The sequence below is a fragment of the Penicillium subrubescens genome (assembly GCF_028828155.1).
Source record: "Penicillium subrubescens strain IBT 31985 chromosome Unknown utg000001l_segment0_segment0, whole genome shotgun sequence".
NCBI lineage: Eukaryota > Fungi > Ascomycota > Eurotiomycetes > Eurotiales > Aspergillaceae > Penicillium > Penicillium subrubescens.
The window spans coordinates 826,091-852,178 of record NW_026643151.1 but is presented as its reverse complement, the minus strand read 5'-3'; the positions used below and the strand labels follow the sequence as shown (position 1 = coordinate 852,178).

At 49.6% G+C, this 26,088-nt stretch overlaps 9 protein-coding genes across 9 annotated transcripts; 4 read left to right on the top strand and 5 right to left on the bottom strand.

Moving 5' to 3' along the window:
- Window positions 1–241: 241 nt before the first annotated feature.
- N7473_000259 (uncharacterized protein) lies at window positions 242–565 on the bottom strand (the record flags this gene model as incomplete). Its single annotated transcript, XM_057146199.1, has 1 exon — window positions 242–565. One exon carries the CDS (start codon window positions 563–565, stop codon window positions 242–244), a length of 324 nt encoding a protein of 107 aa, XP_057014085.1.
- Window positions 566–3,568: 3,003 nt separating this feature from the next.
- On the bottom strand, window positions 3,569–5,557 carry smp3 (glycosylphosphatidylinositol-alpha 1,2 mannosyltransferase smp3; the record flags this gene model as incomplete). The annotated part of the gene is made up of 4 exons (XM_057146198.1): window positions 3,569–4,526; window positions 4,610–4,737; window positions 4,831–5,213; window positions 5,449–5,557. The coding sequence occupies 4 exons, from the start codon at window positions 5,555–5,557 to the stop codon at window positions 3,569–3,571; spliced, it is 1,578 nt and encodes a 525-aa protein (XP_057014084.1).
- A 1,120-nt stretch (window positions 5,558–6,677) lies between these two features.
- skpA (SCF ubiquitin ligase subunit skpA) lies at window positions 6,678–7,486 on the top strand (the record flags this gene model as incomplete). Its single annotated transcript, XM_057146197.1, has 5 exons — window positions 6,678–6,729; window positions 6,809–6,894; window positions 6,970–7,137; window positions 7,229–7,398; window positions 7,480–7,486. 5 exons carry the CDS (start codon window positions 6,678–6,680, stop codon window positions 7,484–7,486), a joined length of 483 nt encoding a protein of 160 aa, XP_057014083.1.
- Window positions 7,487–12,225: 4,739 nt separating this feature from the next.
- Window positions 12,226–12,798, bottom strand: N7473_000256 (uncharacterized protein; the record flags this gene model as incomplete). Its single annotated transcript, XM_057146196.1, has 2 exons — window positions 12,226–12,574; window positions 12,698–12,798. Coding segments are annotated over 2 exons (450 nt in total), but the record flags the coding sequence as incomplete, so codon positions are not given.
- Window positions 12,799–15,816: 3,018 nt separating this feature from the next.
- mdr1 (ABC multidrug transporter Mdr1) lies at window positions 15,817–19,942 on the top strand (the record flags this gene model as incomplete). The annotated part of the gene is made up of 2 exons (XM_057146195.1): window positions 15,817–16,179; window positions 16,268–19,942. The coding sequence occupies 2 exons, from the start codon at window positions 15,817–15,819 to the stop codon at window positions 19,940–19,942; spliced, it is 4,038 nt and encodes a 1,345-aa protein (XP_057014081.1).
- Window positions 19,943–20,553: 611 nt separating this feature from the next.
- On the bottom strand, window positions 20,554–20,966 carry N7473_000254 (SWI5/SAE3 family protein; the record flags this gene model as incomplete). Its single annotated transcript, XM_057146194.1, has 3 exons — window positions 20,554–20,713; window positions 20,790–20,875; window positions 20,937–20,966. 3 exons carry the CDS (start codon window positions 20,964–20,966, stop codon window positions 20,554–20,556), a joined length of 276 nt encoding a protein of 91 aa, XP_057014080.1.
- A 430-nt stretch (window positions 20,967–21,396) lies between these two features.
- N7473_000253 (Ytp1 family protein) lies at window positions 21,397–23,065 on the top strand (the record flags this gene model as incomplete). The annotated part of the gene is made up of 4 exons (XM_057146193.1): window positions 21,397–21,513; window positions 21,600–21,677; window positions 21,752–22,724; window positions 22,791–23,065. 4 exons carry the CDS (start codon window positions 21,397–21,399, stop codon window positions 23,063–23,065), a joined length of 1,443 nt encoding a protein of 480 aa, XP_057014079.1.
- Window positions 23,066–23,684: 619 nt separating this feature from the next.
- On the top strand, window positions 23,685–24,214 carry N7473_000252 (uncharacterized protein; the record flags this gene model as incomplete). Its single annotated transcript, XM_057146192.1, has 3 exons — window positions 23,685–23,739; window positions 23,802–23,942; window positions 24,027–24,214. The coding sequence occupies 3 exons, from the start codon at window positions 23,685–23,687 to the stop codon at window positions 24,212–24,214; spliced, it is 384 nt and encodes a 127-aa protein (XP_057014078.1).
- A 392-nt stretch (window positions 24,215–24,606) lies between these two features.
- N7473_000251 (E1 ubiquitin-activating protein AOS1) lies at window positions 24,607–26,041 on the bottom strand (the record flags this gene model as incomplete). Its single annotated transcript, XM_057146191.1, has 4 exons — window positions 24,607–25,554; window positions 25,615–25,807; window positions 25,868–25,925; window positions 26,005–26,041. The coding sequence occupies 4 exons, from the start codon at window positions 26,039–26,041 to the stop codon at window positions 24,607–24,609; spliced, it is 1,236 nt and encodes a 411-aa protein (XP_057014077.1).
- Between the last annotated feature and the right edge of the window lie 47 nt (window positions 26,042–26,088).

Sequence of the window (26,088 nt, the reverse complement as noted above, 5' to 3'; positions counted from 1 at the left end):
TTATTCGGACTTCGATTCTCCCATGTAATAGGCCTTGCAATCTGCCCATCGAAGCTTGATGATGGAAGTGTGTGCCGCGCATTCCCAAACAGGAAACGGGCTGGTTGAGCCCCCGTGGCAGACCCATACTCTGTTTGTACAATCAACGATATTCTCCCGTATATTGAGGTCCGGTGATCGTGCTATTCGTTCAGATGCTCGTTGGTTCAATCCACAATATTCTCCGTCTACCGATGTGGGGTCATCGGACTCTTCGCACTTGATGCTTGTAGATGTGGGAACGCCTCTTGTAGGTCTTAAACCCCAACAAAGAAGATTCATAAGGATGTACTGCGCTCTTGCCGCGCCGGGCCAGCTCTTGGCTGAGCGGGCGTGGATGGCGAAGTTGCACTCGGCCGCGAATTCGCGCACGAGTGGTAGGTACGAGCTCTTTATCGGTGACTCTGTCTTCTGTAGAATAGCCGCGGTCTCGGGACACGTTCGCTTTGCAGTATGCGTTGATTGCCGCCGCAAGTTCCGCAATCTCTTCTACCGTAACCAGCAAGATTCCGGCGACGGAGGTCATGGTTTTGCGTAGCGACGAGGGTGTCGTGTGGTTCCTAATCACCAGCTTTGCGATTCGTCTTGTGGATGCCCGTCTTCGCAACCAAATGAAGTAGGCTTGTCGCCCGAACTCAGCGTTGATTTTATTTTTTGACGGTTCCCGTCGGGGAATGAACAGAGCTATAAGAAACAAAAGAAATTAGCTGGTGCTATGGAATGGTGGAAGGTAGTAGGGACTGAATGGTTTGAGGGTGGTAGGAGGGACTCTTCCTCGATATTATCCCGAGCAAGATTCCCGGTTGCTGGCTGGTTCAGTCGCCAGTTAGGACAGACATAATCAGCAAAGAACAAGGTCACAGCTCGGGCATGCCACTCTGTCAAATCATCGTCACAGATCCACCAAGGATTAAGCAACCTTTGCCCGGACTGCCCGAGGGAATGGCCACTCCACCAGGTTGTCGTCATGGCCTGGTTGCTCTTCAAGGAACCAGATGTTCTGGTGCGGGGTCGCCTGTAACTAAGGCATGAAAGCAACCGCTCATTACTTGGAAGCGATTGATAACATTCGTGGCTCACTCGTTGCATATCCCGTCCCTGATATCAAAATGCAAAAGATCTCGGTCGTTGGTGAGTGTTCTCTGTTGAGGTTTTCTTCCGGTTCCCATGGTAGAGTACTCTGGCTTGATGAATATGTCCCACGGTATACTCCTGCTGCCACACTACTCAAGCGATCTCACTCTAGTACGTGATTAGGAGGGGTCGCACGAAGGACGACGACAATATTCGCAGACTGCGGTGCGTCTACCACTCCGGACGGAACTGATCCAACTCGCTGAGAGAGTCTCCCGAAATAAACATCCCCTCCGAGCGAACCAGGCCCGTAGCAGAGGGCGAAAAGCACACCGAGGCAAGGGAGGGCGCGCGTGTACCAGTCCGATGGGATTTCGGCAGTCTCGATGCGTTCCTGTTCCATACGACTGTGTTAACACCAACAACGGGAAAAAAGGCTGAAACCATCGAAGGGATCTCAAAGTTTCTATTTTATGGGGGTATCTTCCTGAAGATTTATGGTTCAGCAGGCCGTGAGTGAAGCGCGGAGGATGGAAATATGCTTTTCTCATTGAAAAAGCCCGCGAGAGGTTTTCTGGTGGAAAGGTGAAGAAGGAAATTTTCGACAGGTGTGATTGTTGCTGATTCTCCTTGATATCTGAGGCGTGCTCCTGGGTATGTCGGTGGAAGGATGTATAAGATGTGTGCTGTATTCATTGGACTGTCGTGTCCTTGATTGTCGATGTTGATGTAGGTGGTGACTGGTGAATTTAGGAGGGGGAGGCGGGACCAATATAGCTCTTGTAACCAAGGATTAGTGTAGTGTGTTCCCTGTCATCGATGTTGACCACTACGCGGTCGGGAGAAGATCCTGAGCCTTTTTGTACAGTCCAGAGCCATTGTACGTACAATCCATGGATAGTCATTGCACATGCAGCGACAACGAGAAACTCTGTTCGGCTACAGAGCTTTCGGTTATACTCGAACTCGCAAGCCCACCAAAAGGAAGGAACAAGAACAACTGCATGCCCATTTTCCGCTGTGTAAATAACCCCAGAGGTAAATAGTTGTCGAATTCGATGAACAGGGCAAGGGGGCGGGCAGGTGATGCATGGCGCGGAACATCCAAAGCTAGAAGAAGCCTCTTCGGGTGCCGAAGGGACCGTTCACCAGGCCTGTCTCGGTCCAGACGTTCTCGTCGAGTATCACCCGGTAGTCGAGACGGAGAGGTAGTTCATTGGCAAGATTGCTTCCGTCGGTTTGGAGGATGATGGTAGCGAAGTGGCAGGTTGATGGAGGTATGATTGGTATATAGATGGATGGATGTGGATGTAATGGAGGAAGAAGAAGTAGATTGAAAAGTAAACAAGAAAGGGAGAGGCATTTATGATAGAAAAGCGACACGCTGAGAGCGCGGGAAAATACGTATAATTTGCAGGATCTTTCCTTCTTGTGTCTTTGTTGTCTGTATGCCTTTCAAAAAGGGAAAAGCACGTCAACAATATCCTTATGAAACAAACAACGCTGTGTAGGTATCGTGGTGTCAATGCAAGATTATCTGTTTACATCTATATACAGCACTCCCAATATCAAGCCACACCCTCACCATAGGTTGAACCCCATCAGTTGAATCCCAGGCAAAGGTTGAACACCAAACTCGCCCTCACATTGCTCACAATCAACGAATACCTAAACACACTCCGTATAACCACCAAGACCCTGGACTTGACAGCTTTAAACACAAATGTTACATTCTAACCTTCTAACTCTGTTGATTATATTGATAAAAGAAACATCGTAAAAAGCATATAAGTCGAGTCTAAGTAAGGAGTAGATCTAGATGTGTCCAGCAGGCATTGTATATTGTGCAGAATATATATCATCTATGCAATATCATGTATTCATTCCCATTGCAAGAGAACGGTAAGTGGATCTTGTAAACATTAATCGCCCCACTCCCCCACCTTTTAGGGTGATCAGCTATGTCAGAACATACACATATTGCCTGTGGTGACTAGAGGACGCGCCACTGATTACTGGGGTTGAAATGTAATTAATGACGAACCTATGTAGTATGAGTGTTCGGAATTAGTTCGTTAAAAACGACAGCATAAGTCCAGCATGCTCCAAGTATAGTAAACCAGAGCGGTATATCTCGCAAACCAAAAAAGACAGAAGATAAAAGAGGAATGAAAGAGAAAAGGCATCACCCAAAAGGGTTCTCAAGTACTTTGCTCTGACCAAAGAATCCGCGGGCATGCCTGCTAATTTTTTTATACTATAGTCATATCTCCCAATAACCCGACCTTTACCCCCGACCCAACCCAATCCAGTCCAGTCCAGTCCAGTCCAGTCTAGTCTAGTCCCGTTGAACCCAACCATGACCCGACCCGACCAACCACCCAATGTAATTAACAAAGAACGTAAAAAGAGAAGAGAAGAAAGGAAAAGGGGGGTATTCGAACAAAAAACGCCCTTATTTGCAAGCCCGTCGTACAGACCAAACCCCCAACCCGCGCCGTCCAATCACCCTTGCCAACGTGGGAACAATCCCATCATCACCAAAGTCCAAATCATCCAGATTCAAATGCTTGCGGTAGGTCCACAAACGATACAGCTGGAGATCTGGCGTGCGTGGTGTCCCCATTGCAGCGTACTCGTCCAAGAAAGTCGCTGACGTCGGTGCGACGAGGTAGACCGGTGAGACTGTGCCGCATTTTGGAACGGATTGGTCTAACCGCTGGATGAGGTCTACGCCTGGGATACCCATGAGATCGAGAGTGGAGATCGTGGGTGTAGAGCTGTTATCTGCGCCGAGGAGCCATTGCGGCGGGGAATATGTTTTCCACCAGAAGACTGAGGTGTCGGGGTTTGTTTTCACGCCTTGGGCGGCGGTGTTTGTTGAGACGATGGTTCGCATGGCGAGTTGGGCGGGTACGATACCGCCTTGGTGGTAGACGCCCATGAGGAAGCCCATGATGCCGTTGAAGATGATCCATGTCGCGAGGAAGATGCGGGAGCGGTGCACGCGGATGCAGCTGAGGAGGAGGGGGACACAGGGTATTAGGAAGCGTGGTTCTTGGTGAGGGAATATGGAGAGGAGGAGGGTTGCGGAGAGGGCGGAGACGGCGCGGGCGTTGCGTAGCCAGGTGGGTATTTGGAGGGTGCGGAAGACGGAGACGATCATGACGATGTAAACTGGGCCGAGGAGTTGGAGGAGGTTGGCTGTGAAGTGTTGGTGGTGTGGGTGGAGGCCGTGGGTGGCTAGGTTGGTGGTGTCGCTGTTGTAGAGGAGGTTGTTTAATGGGGTGATGATGGGGTTGCGGATGGCGGAGAGGAGAGTGGAGGAGGGTCGATAGAAGAGGGTGTCTGTATAGATTGCTATTGAGGCGAAGAAAGCGCCGAAGCCGAGGATTGCTACTAGGGAGCTTGGTCTTGCGCGTGGGTTAGTATATGGTTGGGCTGTATACTGCGGGGATGGGCAGCATTGGCGGAGGTGTAGATCGAGCATACTCACTTGCGATGGAAGTATGGCAACAATTGTAGACCTGGGATGAGGAGGAATGCAGGGAAGGTAATACGGTTGAAGACACCGGCCACTGCGATGAACGATAGGACAGCGCAGGAGAAGAAGGACGAGCGTTGCTGCCGACACCAGTTAGTTTAAAGGGCCACCAGGATCAATACCACCACCACTAGCTATTGTTCATCTTCCCCACAGGCACAGACGGAACGAACCTTGTTCTCGAGGATGCGCCGAATCAAAACCAGTCCCCAGGCTACCAGTAGTGTCTCCAGAGAGTTGGAAAAGGTGTGCGTCTGATATGTCCAGGTGACATACGACGAGGCCACCAGGACAACCGTCGCACGGCGGTGGCGCGGGGATGGCACCAGCTCATAGATCGCCCAGTCTTCCAGCACAAAGCTCAGCAGGAACATTCCTCCACGTAGCGCATAGTATACCAGTTCAGGTGGTGGGTTGCCCGTCTCGATCTCCGTGTAGAACCATTTCAACAGGCTCATGGGGACCTCGTAGGTGGGCCATAGTGGGAAGACGCTGCGGATGGGGTGGTCGACCGTGAATTCCCAGGGGAGTTTGGAAGGATAGCCAAAGATGCGGCCTATAAGAGATCATCAAGGTTAGTTATCTTGGAAGATAGTAGGATGACCCTCGATATGGACACGATCATAGTCTGTTGTGTTTTGAGTAGGGAGATCGCGGAAGCGGGCGCATCGCAAGATCCGCGACAGCCGGTCGCAAAATAATTTCCAGCAGCGCGCATGGAATTTCCAGTGTCTCGAGGGGGTATTGGCGGTAGAAAATAGGGAAAGATCATCTCTGGACAGTTGACATACCAGCATAGACCTCGGGGCCTTGGAAGTTCTCATCGGGATGTAGATAGCTTGGCGAGAGCGCAAAGTAAACACGGATGAGTAGTAAGAGTAGATAGGTTCGTCTCCACATGATTCAGGGGCGGGACATGCTGCCAAGGTAGCAGCGGGAGAAACAAAGGATGAAGATGTCAAAGAGAATGGGGAAGGGAGAACGTGACAGAAAATAAAAGATTAGGCTCTTGAAGGGGGGAATCAAAAAAGAAAGGGAAGAAAAAAAAGTAAGAAGCGACGCGTTGGGAGTTGACGATGATATCACTGGCTCACTGGCGCGATCAAGCGGCAGAATAAAAAGACTAGGGACTAGGGGTTCACTAACTCCGAGTGATGGACCCAGTTAACCTAGATAGTTTGACTTTTTGAAAAGAGACTAGTTAGGAGATAGTCAAGTTTGAAATTGTGACCTGGGTTTAACTACTAAGATTCGAATGTACTATGCATTTCCAATCCTAGTAAAGTACCTTCTGTAAAGATCCGTCAGTTGTGATAGTTCAGAAATGCACTAGTCAGTGATTCTAAACCACTGGCAATGCATCTTGATTAGGCATAGACTTGTTTTCAGGTCTCGGAGGAGAATTTGCTACCAAAAATTAATGATAGTTACTATTACTGCTACCAGTACAATTATGACTATGACTAGGACTGTTTTGTAGAGTCGAGTAAGTATACCACAATTCCTAGATTCCTAGAATAGCCATAATGAACATACATTGTATGTTTCTCCTACACGTTTCAAAGCTAAATAAAGATTTCTATCCTTTTATTCCTTTCTTCCTCCTCCCTACTCTTACCTATTCGTCAAATAACTCGCATTTATTCCTCAATTCTTTACTTTGTCCAGGCACCCATCACCATCGGACTGTGCCACTGTGTGGGGGCTGAAAGGCAGCAGAGCCGCCGGAGTGACTAAACGCCAGACCTCCTCTTTCCTCTTTAAACCTCCCCGACTGCCACTCCCCACCTTCTTCTTCTCAACTCCCACTCTCTCCGCAATTTCAACTTACCACCTTCACATATCCTCCGGAAAGTGAGTTCACACCATCCTCTCCTTTTTTTTTTTTTTCCACCCGTCAACGCAATCCCGCGCGTCTACTCTGCTCTCTTGCCACCTCCAACTCAGAAGCTAACGTTCCGTCACCTGCTCTCCAGATCCAAACCTCTTTAGATTCCGTCGCGCATTACCATCCTTCAAAATGTCTTCCCAGATTACCCTTACCAGCAGCGATGGTATCGACATCTCCGTTGGTATGTTGAGTCAAGGGCGCGCAGACCCTTGCCCCCCGCGCTGGGCCAAACCCCGCAGTCGCTAACGATGGAAAATTAGACCGCGTCGTTGCCGAGCGCTCGGTCCTGATCAAGAACATGCTGGAGGACCTTGGTGACTCTGGCGAGGCCATCCCCATTCCCAATGTCAGTACCATTCCCACTCCGACCACAAAACTCCCCATACATTTGTCGAGCTGACGGCTGACCACTCCACTACAGGTCAACGAGGCCGTCCTCAAGAAGGTCATCGAGTGGTGCGAGCACCACAAGAACGATCCTCAAAGCGCCTCCGATGATGATGATAACCGCCGCAAGACCACCGACATTGAAGAGTGGGATCAGAAGTTCATGCAGGTGGACCAAGAGATGCTCTTTGAAATCATCCTGGTAAGTTCGACACGATGTGACCTTGAAGGAACCATACTCCGGGGACCGTGACAACGATGAATTCTGAGCTCCCGCTAATCCCATTCCACAGGCTGCAAACTACCTCGATATCAAGGCTCTCCTCGACGTTGGCTGCAAGACCGTCGCCAACATGATCAAGGGCAAGTCCCCTGAGGAGATCCGGAAGACGTTCAACATCCAGAACGACTTCACCCCCGAGGAGGAGGATCAGATCCGCCGCGAGAATGAGTGGGCCGAGGAGTAAGTCAAATCAAGTGTCCTACAAAGGCGTTGCGGCTGCTTTGCTTTGTTCGAGTCCTCTGCTAACTAACTCTCCCTCAGTCGCTAAATACATCCCCCCTTCCGCATTCATGATTTGATTTGCTTTACGGGTCCGACTTTTTTGCAAACCCTGCCCGCATCCCCTTCTTGGAAAATCTTATGATACACACATCCGGCCCTGCCGGATCGCATTCGCGTCCGGCTTGACGATGAAGGATTCCCCCCAAGGCCTTGGCATGAAAGAGCCTGCTACTAGACTAGACAGAGGACCTTGGTTGCTATTGGGGGATTCTTCTCGTCCTCTTTTCCCCTTCCAGTTTGCTTCGAGGTGGCGTTTTTGAAATAGCAGCTCCTCCCCAGCTTGCTTTGTCTTCTGTTGTTTCGTTTTGTTCCTGCGAGTAGTTTTTGCTCTCGCTCTGGATGTTTTTGAAATTTGGGATGGCTTAGGCTGAATGAAATTCTTTTCCCCCTGGATTTTTGGAAGTGAATAACCGCTTTAGGTCGGAGGACACGGTACAGGATGTAACCCTGACTCCGAGTGCTTATTAGCCCTCGGTCCTTAGGGGTAAAGCTAGAGAAAGTTCTCTAAGAGAGAGTCTCCTGTAATCGACCGGTTTGGTCCGATGACACGTCTATGGTTATGTCGGTCAACGATCGCAAGCAACGGGACCTAAAGAAGCGGTTTAACTCTCTTGATATCGATTGGATAGCAGTTGAGAAATAATTACTTGCGTGGGGTAAACTTTATACTCGGGGCAAGGAGTTAAGACTCGTGGTTGTTTTCTACTATATAGAGAAAGTAAGTCGTCTGTCACTAGGAACATGTTTAATGAGCGAGACGTATAACTTAATGTTATACAGGTAGAAATCGCGTAGATTAGCGTTTTGTTCCTTTACTCTCTGTCGAGCTACCTTTTTCGGCCATCCGACCGAAGCAAGAGCCCTCTTAAGACTCGAGCTTGTCACCCAAACACGAAACTCATCCCAGAGGGAAAGCATCATCTCATCCACATATAACCTAGGCTTCTCGAGAAGATAGTCACATAAAGTCTAGATTATTAGAGGCGTGGTGCTTCGCCGGCCGACACGAGTCAAGGGAGCTCTGACATTTCCGAAAGGGCGAAGACTATTACGAATATTGATGATTGAGCGCTCGCTACACTCAGCAGCTTCGGCCATCTGTGATATAGCCAGAGATCCGCTATGTACAGTAGTTTTCGATTTCAGTTTGGACGCTCACTCTTTAGACTTGTTAGACTTGTTAGACTTGATTCGCGTAATTTTCTATGACACCAAGATAATAGGATACATTATCAAGAATCCCAGTATCAACAGGCTAGCTACTTAGAAGCTGTCGTTAGTGTTTTTAGAGAGCGAGCATCTTCTTATAGCCATACCGGAGACGTCTATTCTTACACCGAAGGCTGAGGCAGCTAAATACTTGCTGTGATTTAGATCCAAATATTGATTTCTTGTCAAATAGACCGCCAATTCATACCTAAAGCGAGCATGACGATCAGTACGGAGTACTCCGTAGTCAAATTTCACCTCGTTATGTGACTTAGCTCCCTGTCGGTTACATACCGTGAAGAATTTTGACCGCAATGTTCGATCAGTGGAGTCTCATCTCAGCTTCAAGAAACCCCGAGATCTGCCGAGAGCTAATTCGAATACGGGAACTGATATGATCAAAATTTACAGTAGAAGTCTGAATTCTACCTTATTCTCCGTCCTCCGCTTCGGATAAAAGTGTTACGATACATGCCTGGGTCACATGATCATACACATTCGCTCAACCTAACAAACAAAGCAATAGCCGGCAAATTATATTAGGCCAGCTCGACTCTCGAGTCTACATTCAAGAGCCGAAACACTGTAAATAGATTGTGAGATTTAATAGCGGTGGGTAGTGTGCAATTTGTTTTCTCAAGTGCTTGACTAGAGAATACTAAGACAAAGGAGAGAGGCCTTTTTTTGTTCCTTTTGGCCGTTGTTTCGTTTACGAACTTCGAGAATTATGGTGCTGACATAATCGATAATGGAACGCCCATGACTGGACCTGGACAATACCACAAGACCAGGTTCCTTCGAGTGAAAACAAAATTTTACAAGATACTCGTCAGGTAATTAGATGTAGTCTCTGGAATGGGTAATGATCAAAACTGTAGGGTTATTTGATCTGACTTGGGATGTAGGAGGTTTCGCGGCGATATATGTTCCGACGGACACAGCAATGTATAATTCAACAGAGTTAGGAATTTCAAGCACTTGCCAAAGGGACAACAGTCAACCTTAATCAAGCATCGTCTCAGAAACTTAGATATTTATTACTAGAACCTTACTACTCCGTACTCGTTAGAGTTATGCAAAAAGCAGCAAGTCAAGAAGTCACGTGATGATGCGATATAGATCCCTTGAAAAAACCACCCAGTGGCTCCGAGGCTCAGTTTGGCTTATGCATGGAGCAATATGAAGATGAATGTCTCTCGGGAACAAGAACTGCTCTTCTGTACGAGATTACAAGTGAGGCTGGTTCTAATGCTTAGATACCTGGAGTTGGTGGGATTCGACAGGATGTGCAGGTGAATCCGGGTATCACGGCCAAGTCCTTGAGTGAACATTTTGATCAATTGCTATATTATCCACTTCGATCTCTCGACTCGCGGGTACGGGACCTTTTGACCGCGGTTATTGTTGTTGATGCCTGGATGAATGTGAGGATGAGCAGGATGTGAAGAGAATACTATGCTTATTATCGTTGCTGGAAGATAACAACGCAAGGAACGTACGGATCTTCTTGAGGAGTAGGCCTACATTATCGATTCATCAAGTCTTTATAGAGATATCAAACCTGATTTTCGAGACTTTGTCCTTCATGAGATGATATCCAACGAAGCGAAGCGACTGAACATGATATTACTTCGCTTCTGAAAGATCGGTTCGCAAAACTCCGGACCTCGCGACGTCTACCCCCGTCATCGATGGCCTCGAGATGAAGATCTTCAGACACCTTTCACGATGTCAGTCCCGCTGATCATTTCATTTCTGCAGCTACACTATTTCGAGTCATCGGTGATCCCAAGTGGCCAGCCAACAACTGTCCGTCTCACCGAAGTTCTGAGAAACCAGGTCATATACGCAACAAAATGGAAAACACATATCTACCTATTCCTCGAGCAGTCGGACTTCTTGCAGACCAAGACGACGAAGACTCGGAGATCGACCCTACTCCTTGAATTTCACCAGATTATTGGAGCGGAGCAATCAACTTCCTTTTCGAACCGTTCTCTGTAAACGCTCTCGCTGCACGGCACTTCTAGGCAGGCCTCCCAGTAGATACAGATACCGCCAGCAACCGAACCGACCTGAATAATCCTCCTCTATCCTTCGAATCCCAAGTAATCAAGACCGAGACCGAGACCTTCCTGTCCGTATCCATCATCTATCTCTTCGAGATTTTCTGCTCCATACTAAAACTAAATTCCGGGTTGATGCAAAACAACATTGTAAGCATAAACAACTTATTCCATCGCGTGTTATAGCATTGTAAATCAGAGATTAGTTAGATCAAAGCAAAGATTCCACCCCAAACTGGACAGTCTGAACAGTCTAAACGGACTGAACGGCCATAACGATGCAGTCAATACCAGAGTCCACCCCGTGCCGGCATCTGCCATCAGAAGTACGATATGCATCGCAATATTAGTCTTTGCATCTAATCTAGTGCACTGTGCTCGCGGTTCGGTGAATATGGAAGTGTCTCGTTTCTGTACCCATGAAGAAATATTTGGGTCCCGGGATCATGGATACGAACTTTTCTTGTCTTGAGTCTTATGATGTACACATACACAGGCGGGATAGATTGACAGAGACATTTGTGTAAGGCTCTCAGAGATATTTAGATATTTTGGTGTATACATGCTAATGCTAACCCGCTAACGAAACAACACCACAGGATGTTGATGTTTTCCGAGCGAAGTTATGCTCTACTGAGCCACCGGGCCGAGAGAGACTTTATGAGGTTCCTTGAATTGAGGGTTGGTTCCAGGGAGGATGGAGTAGGGGTCTGTAGTTGAGCTTGAGCGATGATATTTCCCTTGAAGATCTACTTTCAACCAGTTCTATATTTCTTGCATCACGAATACGGACCGGACTACCTGGAGTAGACCATACCATTCGTGATATAAACCCACTCGCCATGAATCATGAGCGTTGTCGTATGACCGAGAACCCCCAGATCCTACTCCATCAATCCAGCTCCAGAGTCTACGAGAGCAGTATTCCACACCTACACAGTCCACAAAGAAAAGTAGAGCAGCAGTGCAAGACAAAAGGGACGTCAATTCAATTCCATCAGATTTTTGTAGTAGGAAAGAAACCTCCCCACCATCCCAACTCCGAACCGCGAAAAAATCCTCCCTAACCCCCACCACACTAAGCATCCGCATAAAAAAAGAGTTAAATTCATCAAGCATTCAAGCAACTGTCGTGATAATTGAAATGGACTCGAGTAGGTCGTCATTGTCATTGCCATTCGGAAAACAGGGCGGGAGAAAAGACGAATTCGAAACGCGACAGGGGCATATTCATGTCGGTCGATGGATTGCACTCGAGTGGAATGGAACGGACAGTTGCGGGCCTGAACGTAGTTTCTTTGATTAAACTAGCGCGTTCAAGATTGCTGGGTGGAAGAATGGTTGGTGGGGGCGGGTAGTATTGCGTCGTTAGGATATCGAAACGAACAACATCGTTGGTCCGGGATTGGAAAGGTGTGTGAGGACCGGGTGGGTGCTGTCCGGGACTAGTTTAGATGCCCAGACGGGTCTTGCGCCAGTGTCGCCGCTTAGCGTTGTATCTATTTGGAAGAACGAGGTTGTCAGTTATTGTGCTGGATTTATTTTCGATGGTGCGGGATTGAGTTTTCGGGCGTGTGATTTGTGCGTGTGCGGGTGTCCGGTCGATTCCTCCTCTTCCTCCTTCGATTCCATTTTTTCGATGGCATGGCATGTTTTCTGGGATGTGTTTTCTTGATGCAGGACGAGGGCGCAATTTACCTGATGGTGTTGCCGGTGCGCAGACGAATCCACTGAGGGATGGGGCGGTTCTGACGCTGAGCTTTGGCAAGCTTTTGCTTGGTGCGGAAAGTCTTGTGGCTCTGTGAGATGAAAAATGGAGGGTTAGTTGGGCGGATCAAATTTTCTGGACAGCGAGGTGACGGTTGCGAGGGTCGAGATGTAGCACTGGGATAGGTTCGAGGGTCATGGTGGTGAATACTGACCGGCATCTTGAAGGCTTGGTCGCGACGGCGAGCTGGTTTGATGGGAGAAGATGTCGTCGTTCGGGAGGCGGATGATTTGTGTGCGGCAGGGCTTGGCTTTCGCTTCGGTTCGGTCAGGTGATGTGCTGGGCAGTGGGGCCTGAGGCAGGAATTTTGGAACGGTCATGAATGCCTCAGGCAGGGGATACAGATTAGGGCATTAAGGCCACAACGATTTGAGTCTGCTACGAGTCTACAGCCCTTGTATCCTCCTCCACTGGCAGTTCTCTCGATGATCTTTGCGGTATTTTCGACAAGAAGATCATTTGATCCGTCTTCTTTTACTACACGTAGTCACCTGCTGCCTGGAATTCCTGCACCTTGCTCGAACCATGTGGTCGAAAAGCGATCCGTGCTTTTAGATCTTTGTGAGAAGAAGTAAGGTTCATGATGGTCGAGTCACAATTATGGCTGACATGACGTCGAGTCTTGCGGCTCTTGCTACGGGTTACGCAATGAAATTAGGCATCATCACGGCACTGTTCTTTACCTTGTACATACTACTCCGTACTAAAAACTACAAACAACATGGGCAACTCCTGGAAATCGAAATCTACTGAATGCCTCAGGCGTCAACCAGGCGCTGAGATTATCCTCCTCTTAGCTCTTGCCCAATTGGGAGCCCCCACCACGTCGAACCTGGATTTTATGTGTAGGATTACTGCTCCCGCAGTGGATCCGTGGTGGCCTGGAATACGGTCGTTAATGCCTGATTGATTACTCCAGGCGACCAGATTATTACCGTCAGGTATACAGTACAGAGCAGGCTGCAAGCCTGTCAGATATACTACAGCGAACTAAGTCACTTATCACAGACCGGTTGATTCCTCATGAACGGGAGATATAGGAAAACAGTACAGAACATACAGTAGTACTGTAGTTGGACTAGGGGTCAGGCAACTCTTCATTAATCCTGTATATCGCAGCCCTTACCCAAAACGGAATACAGTGCGCCCCCTCATAAAAATAGGAGAAGAAGGATTCGAGATCAAAACCACCAGGGATGAAGATGGACCGGAGTAGTAATCCAGTCCAACCCTGGTTCACATTGGTTCGTTTAGAAGAACAGCACAACCCCATCGGTATCCGGGACCAAAATTTGGCCGACCCCCGACCGGACGAAATGGACGGCCCAAGTCCCCGATCGTTTCTCCTGACTGGAGGATCGCTTCAGCGTGGACATGGTGATGTCGGTGGACCGTCGGCTTGAATTAGTGTTGGTGTAGCGATCGGGTATATTATTATTGATTTCTTCAGGCTTCTACGGGGTGTACGCAAGAAGCATAAGCGCCTGCGTGGAAGTCGGCTTTTGGAGGACGGACAACGTGGTGGTCGGGCAAAGTGGAGGGTGGGAATTGGAACAATAGTTAGATAGACTAGGCATCATCTACTTACTTAGCGCTGATGGATCATGGACCTGGACGCGTCAAAATGAGTCAAGGTCTAGGGTGGTCGGTCCACAGGTGGAAGCTTCGTATTCGGCTTTCGCGTGTTCCGGGGTTGTTGGTAGGGGAATGTCGTATTGGGATGCATGCGATTGCAGTCACTGCGTCATGGGTCTGTCATCGGTTGAACTGTTTGTGTTTGGAAGAAATTGAATAATTTTAAAGAATGAGACATTTGAGCATGTTAGATGATTCATTCGGGGTTCTTGTAGTTCTATTGTCCGTAGATGGGTATAGGAGGGATGGAGATTGCTTCGGGCGCGAAGGTCGATCGGGAAGTTCTATTTCCCGAGAAGGAATCGAGTGGACGTGACAGGAGGGGCGATCGATCGGCGAGGCTCCAACATATGTACATACATACTATGTAAGCACATACATGTGGAAAAGAAAAGAAAATAATACGCCGACAAGGGTGTGTGTGGATGGATGTTTAAACGCCCTGCAGGATGTGATGTGTGTATATTCCGACGGAGGTTGCAGAACTCGAGAGCGTATTGTCAGATTGTGCTGATGAGGCTGTGATTAGATTGTAGGATAGGGTCTATCTATCTATGTAGATATTTGGATCTCAAGTTAAAGTATATGTGTTGGAATGGAGTATCTAGTAGTATGTATATCCCTAAATCTGTACTGTTTGCATCTTTAAGGGGATGAATGTGTACGGAGTACGGAGTACACTATTCTTAGTGACTTCTCCCCCACTACCGGAAGGAGTATTTAGCCAGAACACCCTATGTCATTACTCAGCCAATCAGCATGCAATATTCCTTTTATGAAGATTATTCATCCAAGTTATCGCTTGCATGGAGGGGCCAGTTGAGTTCCTTCCTTCTCGTGCACAAGATTTGCCGGAGTCTGGAGTCTCCGGCCCACTTTCACGTACTCGGGATCGGGTCCTCCCCCATTGTGAAACCCGCTTGGGATTTGGGATTTTTGGATTTTTCGGGGTTTTCTATTTAATTTGGTATCCTAATTTTAATGCGAGTCTGAAATTCTAGATGATTCATTCTGATTTCAGTTAGCCAGTCCCAAGAAACTAGCTGGATACGGAGCCCGCCGTGGTAACTGATAGAAAAATTTGGAGCAAATACAAACAGTGCTTGACTTCTCTCTCTTTATTAAATACATTCTTATTCGCCCGCTCGTTTCGTCCGTTCCTTTTTTCTAGATTCTCTACGACCTTTTTAGATTATTATCGCCTCCTCCTCCTCGAGAAAGAAGGTGTATCTTCCCTATTCCTTTTCGCTCAACAGCTTTCAATACACCAGGGTGTCCATTGTTAACCCCTCTTTAATTTTCTTTGACTCTCCTCCCTCCCCTTTCCACGACATCGCGCAGATCGCTCATTTCGATCATCTCTCGATCGCGCGACAACAACTGAGCATAGCTCATTTCCTCTTTCTATCAATCTAGCGTGCATTTCTCTCTCAGCTTCGCGGTAATCGCACGTTCACCTTCGACTCAGTTTCTTCACCCTCCTCCGTCCCCGGCAAGACGCTCTGCATTCTTGCAGCCGTAGTCTGGTCTGGTCTGGTCCAACCACGAATTAGGAACTAAAAGTGGGACCAAGCAACTGCTCTCAATCTTGCGACACCCCCAAATCCGCGCCACCACGCGCAACCTCTCCCCCGCGCCATGCAGCAACCAGAAGAGGGGGCCACTGCGGTGGAAAAAATCCCCGATGAGGTGAGCGCCGGCGAACAGGTCTCATCCACACAAGAGAAGATTGCAGAGAAGAACTACGATTCCGGCTCGACACTGTCGGGAATCGCCAAGGATAATAATGGAAGCAAGACGGCGCTGTCATTGGATGATGATGCCATCTTTGCGCATTTGCCTCAGCATGAGAAGGATATTCTGAAGAAGCAGTTGGATGCGCCGCTGGTCAAGATCTCGTTCTTTGGACTGTACCGTTATGCTTCGACGATGGATATCTTGATTTTGCTGGTTAGCGCTATCTGCGCCATTGCTGCGGGTGCTGCGTTGCCGCTGTTTACGGTGAGTTTCGTCCTGAGACATTTGAACAATCCTTCTGTTGCACAATGGAAGTCAATCCCCGATCTAGAACTTACATGTTGTATCACAGATTCTTTTCGGTTCCTTGACCACCGCCTTCCAAGGCATCCAATTGAAGACTATGTCCTACGATGATTTCTACCACGAATTAACGAAGAACGTTTTGTACTTTGTCTACCTCGGTATCGCCGAGTTCGTCACTGTCTATATCAGCACTGTTGGTTTCATCTACACTGGCGAGCATATCACCCAGAAGATTCGCGAGCAGTACCTCGAAGCTATCCTGCGTCAGAACATTGCCTACTTTGACAAGTTGGGCGCTGGTGAAGTCACCACCCGTATTACTGCCGACACCAATCTGATTCAGGACGGTGTTTCGGAGAAGGTGGGTCTGACTTTGACTGCCCTGGCCACCTTCGTGACTGCTTTCATTGTTGCCTACGTCAAGTATGCCCCTCTGGCTGGTATCTGTACCTCGTCCATCGTTACGCTGGTTCTGATCATGGGCGGTGGATCTCAATTCATCGTCAAGTACAGCAAGTTGTCCCTGGAAAGCTACGGTGCCGGTGGCACCGTTGCTGAAGAAGTTATCAGCTCCATTCGCAATGCGACCGCTTTTGGTACCCAGGACAAACTGGCCAAGCAGTACGAGGTGCACTTGCGCACCGCTGAACGTTGGGGCACGCGTATGCAGATGGCTCTGGGTGTTATGGTCGGTGGTATGTTCGGTGTCATGTTCCTGAACTACGGCCTGGGTTTCTGGATGGGCTCCCGGTATTTGGTCGAGGGCAAGGTCAACGTCGGCCAGGTCTTGACTATTCTCATGGCTATTCTCATTGGTTCGTTCAGCTTGGGTAACGTTGCCCCTAACGCCCAAGCATTTACCAACGCCGTGGCTGCTGCTGCCAAGATCTTCAGCACCATTGACCGTGTCTCTCCCGTGGATCCCACTTCCGACGAGGGTGTCATTCCCGATCACGCCGAGGGTGAAATCGAGTTCCGCAATGTCAAGCACATCTACCCCTCCCGCCCTGAGGTCACCGTCATGAAGGACGTTTCCCTGTCGATCCCCGCTGGCAAGACTACCGCCCTGGTGGGACCTTCGGGTTCTGGCAAGTCCACTGTTATCGGTCTGGTTGAGCGTTTCTACCTGCCCGTTGGTGGTAGTGTTTTCCTGGATGGTCACGATATTCAGACTCTTAACCTGCGCTGGCTCCGTCAGCAGATTTCCCTCGTCCAGCAGGAGCCTGTCCTCTTCGGTACTACCATCTACAAGAACATTCGTCACGGTCTGATCGGTACCCGCTTCGAGGATGAGCCCGAAGAACGTATCCGCGAACTTATCGAGAACGCTGCCAAGATGGCCAATGCCCACGAATTCATCATGTCCCTGCCGGAGAAGTACGAGACCAACGTTGGCCAGCGCGGTTTCCTGCTTTCTGGTGGCCAGAAGCAGCGTATTGCTATCGCTCGTGCTGTTGTTTCCGACCCCAAGATTCTGCTCCTGGATGAGGCTACTTCTGCCCTGGATACCAAGTCCGAGGGTGTGGTGCAAGCTGCTCTGGACCGTGCTGCTGAAGGCCGTACTACCATCGTCATCGCTCACCGTCTTTCCACCATCAAGACTGCTCACAACATTGTCGTCTTTGTCAATGGCTCGATTGTCGAGCAGGGTACTCACGATGACCTGATTGAGACCGCCGGTCCTTACTCCAAGCTTGTCGAGGCCCAGCGCATTAACGAGGAGAAGGAGGCCGATGCCCTTGCCGACGAAGACGTGGAGGATGACTCGGATGAGGCTCTGGACAAGCAGAACATCGCTCGTGTGAAGTCGGTGGCTAGCGGCTCGACCGCTCTCAAGGATGAAGAGGCTGGTGCGCTGTTCCCCGAGGATATCCGCCGTGCCGATACTCGCAAGTCTGTCTCCAGTGTGATTCTCTCCAAGAAGGGTCCCGACCCGAAGGCCAAGTACTCGCTCTGGACTCTCATCAAGTTTATCGCTTCGTTCAACAAGGAGGAGTGGAAGTACCTCGTTATCGGTTTGATCTTCTCTTGTCTCGCCGGTGGTGGTCAGCCCACTCAGGCTTTCCTCTACGCCAAGGCTATCAGTGCTCTGTCTCTGCCCCCGTGGGAATACGCCAAGCTCCGCTCTGATGCCAACTTCTGGGCATTGATGTTCCTGGTCGTTGGTATTGTCCAGTTTTTCACCTACTCGATCAATGGTGTCGCCTTTGCATTCTGCTCCGAGCGTCTCATTCGCAAGGCTCGCAGCAAGGCGTTCCGTGTTATGCTGCGCCAGGATATCAGCTTCTTCGATCGCGAGGAGAACAGCACCGGTGCTTTGACTTCGTTCCTCTCCACCGAGACCAAGCATCTCTCTGGTATTAGTGGACAGACTCTGGGTACAATTCTGATGACCTCGACCACCCTCATTGCGGCCATTGTCATCTCCCTGTCCTTCGGCTGGAAGCTTGCCCTCGTTTGTATCAGTGTCGTCCCCGTTCTCCTTGGCTGCGGTTTCTACCGCTTTTACATGCTCGCTGCTTTCCAGGCCCGCTCTAAGCTCGCCTACGAAGGCTCTGCCAGCTACGCCTGCGAAGCTACCTCTGCCATCCGCACTGTTGCCTCTCTTACCCGTGAGGACGATGTCTGGGGTATCTACCACGACCAGCTGGATGCCCAGGCTCGCGTCAGCCTGATTTCCGTCACCAAGTCTTCCCTTCTGTACGCCGCCTCCCAGGCCCTGGTCTTCTTCTGCGTCGCTCTTGGCTTCTGGTACGGTGGTACCCTCCTGGGTCACGGCGAATACGATACCTTCCGCTTCTTCGTCTGCTTCAGTGAGATCCTGTTCGGCGCGCAGTCCGCCGGTACAGTCTTCTCGTTCTCCCCCGACATGGGCAAGGCCAAGAACGCTGCCTATGAGTTCCGCAAGCTGTTCGACCGTCGCCCGACTATCGACACCTGGGCTGAGGAGGGTACTACTGTCGACCACGTCGACGGAGCCATTGAGTTCCGCGACGTGCACTTCCGCTACCCGACTCGTCCCGAGCAACCCGTCCTCCGTGGCCTGAACCTCAGCGTCAAGCCCGGTCAGTACATCGCCCTGGTCGGACCTAGCGGATGCGGTAAGAGTACCACCATCGCCCTCCTGGAACGCTTCTACGACGCCCTGTCCGGCGGCGTCTTCGTCGACGGCCACAACATCGCCGATCTAAACGTCAACTCCTACCGCAGCCACCTCGCCCTCGTCAGCCAGGAACCCACCCTGTACCAAGGAACCATCAAGGACAACATCCTCCTGGGTATCGACCAGGACGACATCCCCGAAGACGAACTTGTCAAGGCTTGCAAGGACGCTAACATCTACGACTTCATCTTGTCCCTCCCCGAGGGCTTCAACACCGTCGTCGGCTCCAAGGGCGGCATGTTGTCCGGTGGTCAGAAGCAGCGTGTCGCTATTGCTCGCGCGCTCCTCCGGAACCCGAAGATTCTTCTCCTGGACGAGGCTACTTCGGCGTTGGACTCTGAGTCCGAGAAGGTCGTTCAGGCTGCGCTTGATGCTGCGGCTCGTGGTCGGACTACAATTGCTGTTGCTCATCGTTTGAGTACCATCCAGAAGGCGGATATTATTTACGTCTTTGATCAGGGAAAGATTGTTGAGAGTGGTACTCATGCCGAGTTGCTGAAGAGTAAGGGTCGTTACTATGAGTTGGTTAACCTGCAGAGCTTGGGCAAGACTCATTAGGGAACGTTCCCTGGCTGCATCATATCTCTTTCTAATTTCTTCCTTTTCTTTTCTTCTTTTTGTTGGGCTTCTTGCATATCTTTGTGTCGCTTCTTGTTTGCATATATGTCATACCCTATCGATCCTCTTCTCAAAAGATCCCTTACCTACCCACCACCTTTTTCTTTTCTTCATGTCGACTATCCTCTTCAATACCCTTGTCTAATCATCTTACCTACCTGTCTGTCTACAAACCGGACTATCTCTACCTCTTCTCTTCTCTTGTCATATCTGATACTCACATCTCCTGTCAATGTATGAACTGGTCTAATCACCCTTCTCCTCTCAACCCTACTCTCCCGTCTTTATGAAACAGATTATTTTGAACTGATAGATTCGCTGGCGGAGTTGGTTGGACGCTCATCGATCAAATACAAAATATTGTTTAAAATGAATAGAAAGATTCTTGACTTTAAGCTATGTTCCCATAACGAAATAACCATAAAAATGTATTTCTTAATACATCCTTTAGTATCTCATAATGGCTTAATGGCAGACAGGAGGGTTTTATCCCGACATCCGTCACCTAGAATGAAAGTAGAGTAGTTCATGCCCCGTAAACAATAATTATCTCAATCCTGCTCCTTAACCCCATACTCCCGCTGCACATCAACGTGTCGTACCCCCCGTGCTTCAGCAATAAGACCCATCAGACCCTGGGCGATATCCTTGATCTCGTTGTAATCGTGCAAGAGGCGGATATGCCGTTTCACAGTCTCTGAGGAATCATTTCTGGAAAAGATAGATTAGACACATGGAGTGAATGGAGGGGTGGTAATGGGATGCGTCGGTCTTGCTGGAAACATACTTGAGTGTTTTCTCGATCTCTGCTATTTCGGCTTCTAACTGGGCTTGTTGGCTTTGGAGATTGTTTATTGAGGCGCGGAGTGTCTCCTAGATGGAGTGGTTAGTTTGGTGTGATTTGGTTATTGATTTGGAGGGCTTGAATACTCACGAGACGCTGTTCTCTTGACTGTGTAACCATTTTGATGTGTAAAACTCAAATCACCTGCTATGAAAGCCTGTTTCGAGTGTAGTGAGGTGGGTCTTGTCCGCCCAGAGCGGGATGGCTGTTTGTATACCAACGCCCGCCAATCACCACCAGCGCTGAATAATCGAGTCTTCGAGTTCACATCCGCAGCCAGGAACGGAATTAAGATCCCTCGAGGTGAAATCAACTGGATTAACACGAACAAGGTCCTCCATCAAATCGTCGCTCTGTTATTTTGGTGTCGAGTCTGGGAAAAGCACAGTTGTGAAGTGACCGTCGTTATCGGAAGCGCCGGATTAGCAAAAGATCGACGTTGCCTGAGGTTGAGCGAGAGACGCGGCCTGGCCTCACCCCTTCAAAACTTCCCCCCTTCATTGACATTCCCTCACAGCCCACCTTCTTCTCATCACACCACCCCACCATCATGACCCTCTTGCGACAAGGGTCCCTTTGGGGCCTGGTGCTGCTTGCTGGCCTGGCGCTTGCCCACGGTGGCCATGAGGCTGTTCCCGAGGGCGAGGCCATCACCCTGGAACCCATAGTACGTGGCTTACTCGGGTTACCCGGTTGCGATGGATAACGGCTTTTACCGAGAATGGTTTCGCTGATGTTGGTGATTGGTTTTAGGATTCGACGTTATGGACACATATGATCCTTATGGGTACTGCGTTTGGAATTATTTTCCCGCTGGGTATGGTTCTTGGGGTATGTTTCGTTTCGGGGGTTGATACTATCTTTATTCCTGGCGGATTTTGTCTGACGTCTACCGATTATTTCAGATTGTTCGCTCTCGCTGGCACGTTCCCGTTCAGATTGTTGGCACAATCATCGCCGTGCTGGCCTACTTCCTCGGTCACGCTCATAAAGGTCGTCAATTCGGCAAGAATGCCCACGCCTCGTTCGCAAACTGGTTGATGCTGCTGCTAGTCGTGCAGATCGTGCTCGGATTCTACTTGAAGCTTCATCTGGAAAAGGGCGGCCAGGGCCGTATCCGATGGATTTTCGTCCTGGCGCACGGTATCGTCGGCAAGATCATACCGGTCCTGAGCTGGACGCAGATGCTGTTCGGCGGTATTGCGGCTCTGGGCTTCTGCCAGGGTGACCACATGGGGCAGTGTCTGGCACATTTCATCATGGGCAGTGCTTTCATCGGCTATGGTATTGTCTTGACTATTTTGTTGTTGGTGGGCCAGTACTGGCTGCGCCGCACGGGCCGGAGCCAAGAATTCTTCGACTCGTTGATTATCGCCGCGTGGGGCTGCGTTAATACCTTTACTGAACACCGTTGGGGCGGGCCCTGGGTCCATAATGATCTTCAGCATACTACGATGGGTATTGTCTGGTGGTGCGCTGGTCTTCTGGGCATGTGGTTGAGCCGGAGTCGTAATGGCCGGCCCAAGCGGAACTTGATTCCTGCTATTGTCATCGGGTTGACTGGATATGCTATGTCGGCGCATACACAGACGCTAATGATCAGCACTATGGTCCACAGTATCTTTGGTTATACCCTGATGGCGGCGGGTCTGACCCGTATCATCGAGATCTCGTTTGTCCTGCGTGACAAACCTAACGTCAGCATGAGCGGCGCCAACCCGAACAGCTTCCAGTATCTCACGCCGTTCTTGCTGTACGCTTCTGGCTTTCTGTTCATGGGTGCTACCGAGGAGCAGATGCAGTTGCTCAGCCAGGCGGGTATCATGCACGTCTCGTATATCCTGATCTTGTACAGCATCGCCTTTATTCTCTTCCTCTGTACGTCCCCCCCCCCCCCCCCCCCCTTTTATCCTCTTCTTCCCATCGTTTACTAACCCGCTCCAGTCGTCAACATCCTCCTCCACATCTACGCCGTCCACGCCTGGCCAGAAGGTGCCCCCGAGGAAGAAGAAGAATCTCACAAATACGCCAACGCCAACGGAAACGGCTACATGAATGGCCGCACGCGAAGCACCGCCGATGCCCAGCGTATCTCTGACGCCGAAGCTTTCGAGTTGGAGGGCCTGATGAGTGATGACGAGGACGAAGCTGGCTCCTCGATGCGCCCTAAAAAGACCGTTGATGAGGAGATGGGTGCTAAAGAGGCTGGTCGGTCTTGAATTTGTCTGATTATTCTGAGTTGCCTTCTTAAGCCGGGGCTATAACCCCGATGATGATCTATTTAATGGACGGATCGGACCGGACTGGACCATATCATATGCATTGTTTTTCTCTAGGCGTTTCGGTTAGGTGGGATTTGTGGTGCTGTTTTTGCACTGACTAGTATATGAGTTGCTAATCCAATTGAACATATGATTACTTGTCTATTCTTTTGTGAAGGCATAGTCACTAGGAACCATTTTCTTGTTGGCTCATGTATGGTGTAGAACAATACGCGGTGACTGATTGATTTATAAACCAACTAAAGTATAAGGTACAAGAGGGGCATGATTTGGTTCTAGACAAGAAGCAGCATCCACTTTACTATAAATGCCGTTTGTGCTTATTTTGAGCCGACTGTTTGATTTGATTTTGAACAGCCTGTTCGTTTGCTTTCCTCTTGGATGTCCCGCGCCTGGAATGGGATATTCCCTTTTCTTTGAAAAGGCTGGAGATAAATTTCTCCCATATTACCCATTCCTCTTTTCTTCTCTACGCTATCCTCGGGAAATCAGCTAGCTCTATTGGCGGGTTTTCAAGATTCCTACTACGCAGATATCATATCCAGAGAGCAGAAAGATGCTGATGACTTATGGCAAGACTGCTCTTGCGGTGTCTGCCAATCTGACACCAGGTGAGTCTATCTTTTATCCCTCTGAAAGGTGATAGCCACTATAGCTAATATCCAACAGGCAGCCAGCTGGGGCGCTCATAACCCTCTCCTGGCTACTTGCGCGGTTGTCTGCAGTACTGGTGTCGTTATCATCGCTGCACCGGGTCTTACTATAGTCCCCGTGTTACCAGGAATGAGGTTCACTGCTGGCGGTATCAAGGCAGGTATGTGCGAGTCGCAAGAAGAATTCATCATCGTTCTGTGTTCCTCACTCCGATGTCAAACGATCATTTATTAACGCAATACAGGTTCGGCGGCTGCAGCGGCTCATAGCTCGATCGGCAATATTGCAGCTGGGAGCGCTATGGCTGTTGGACAAAGTGCGGGTGCAGGAGGTGCCGGCATCGCCATCGTGAATGGTGTGGCTCAGCTTGGTGGTGCTGCTATGGGATTGGGAAGTCCGGGTCTGGCTTGGCTCAAGAGAAAGCCGATTTGACCGTGCAAATGACAGGCCAATGCCTTGTTACAGATGCGGTTGACAATGTTTTTGTGCCCTGGAAATGCCTATTAAGCTGATGTCGGGTATCTACTTTCAGTTAGTCTGCACCCATATCAAGCACTGTTGTTTCAATACGAGTCTGTCAGTGTGTGGAAGAAGATACGATTGCAGGAACCATCATGGTAGTAAGAAAAACTACTTAGTGTATGGCTTGAAGATATCGTACACTGGGAAAGACATGCAATGATCTATCCAAAACATCAAACACCCAAAGAAAATCGTGAAACCCGTCCATTCCACTTGTGTATCATGCCAAACAAAAGTACGCCAGCAACAGCAAAAGCTTCTTTATCCCGAGTATCCAAAGAGAAACCTGATTCATGATTCAATCAAGGATTGACAGCAGGATTCGGAGCGGGATGAGTCGCAAGATTGGTCGTCATAGTGGGGTCCAATACAATCGGGTTAGCCACTGGTGGCACCGCAGCTAGCGAGCCGACATCCATCTCTGGCGGGAAGAATGGATGCAGTGGGTAGATGGGTCCGATCGACTGCTCTCCATCGAACAACAGCATGTTTTGAAGCGGATGTTCCCTGGCAGATAGCACGTTGATCACGTCTTGGGCCAAGGCGCCACCGAGGAATGCTGCTACTGGACTAAGCTCACAGCCGAGGTTCTGCAGGAACTGTCGCAGGAACGTAGAGTCAAGTGTGTCTAGATCCAGCTTCAGTTCTTGATGGCTATCCCGAGCAAGCTTTGTGAACACCTCCAAGTCCGAGTGCGCGAAGCTGGGCCGTCTGCCACTGGAGATCTTCTCGAATTCCCACAAAGCACGGAGACAGCTCAGTAGAGGTGTAACTTGTTTGCGCCGCCGTGGGAGCCTGGTGTATTCTTCCGGAAGCGGTGATGTATTGGCCAACTGCAGGGGAGAATAGATCTCGCGCTTGGTAACCAGCTCGATGACCTTGCCCTTGTTCCCCTTCTCTCCCTTCTCGCTTTCTTTCTTGGTAGTCACACTTACAACACTCCTCGTGAGAGTCTCCTGCTGCTGTGTAGGACCATTCGACTTCTCCCGCTCGATCACAAAGTCGTGTGAGATTAGATCGGCAAAGACATAGCCATAGAACCCGTGCAGGCCGGCTGCGTAAAAGGGTCGGTTTGCGATACGGCATGCCGCGTTAATGGTCGTATTCGTAGCAAAGTCCAGTTCGGTTGCGATTGTGACGTCAAATTGGGCAAAGAACTCGGGAAGCTTGCTGCGCACGTTGGATGTATCTATGTGGAGTTTGACACGAGGGTTCATTCGGTGGATTTGAGGGCCAGCGACTTCGGCGCGCTAGAGTTAGACTTTATTAGTATGCGTTCATGGGCTTCTCTTGGAGTAGTTGGTGATTACGTTCTTGCCCTGCTTGATAATATCCTCATTTTTGTACGCTTCTTCTAAGAAGAACTGCGCATCCAAATCGGCCTCTGTCACGGGTTCATGATCAATGATGGTGAGCGAGCCGATGCCCGCTAGAACCAGGTTCTTGGCAACTTCGTTGGCGAGTGCCTTGGCAGTGATAAGGAGGATGTTCGCAGATCGGATTCTGTATGATACTTAGTTCCATACCTTTTATACGCATTCCACCTTGACCTTCAACACTCACTTCTCCTGCGCTTGCACTCCCCATAATCGGATCTGTCGGTCATAGAGCGCAATCTCATCTAGAGCCACACTTGATTAGTATCTCAAACCTCCGCATATTCTTGTACCTGACAGTAAGTCCACCCAAGTTAATCTTACCTGCGCTGATGGCCTGGCCGTTCTCTGCTTCCGCCATTTTGAGGGTGTTGACGGGGAAAGAAAGGAAGAAGCTCTCCAAGCTCT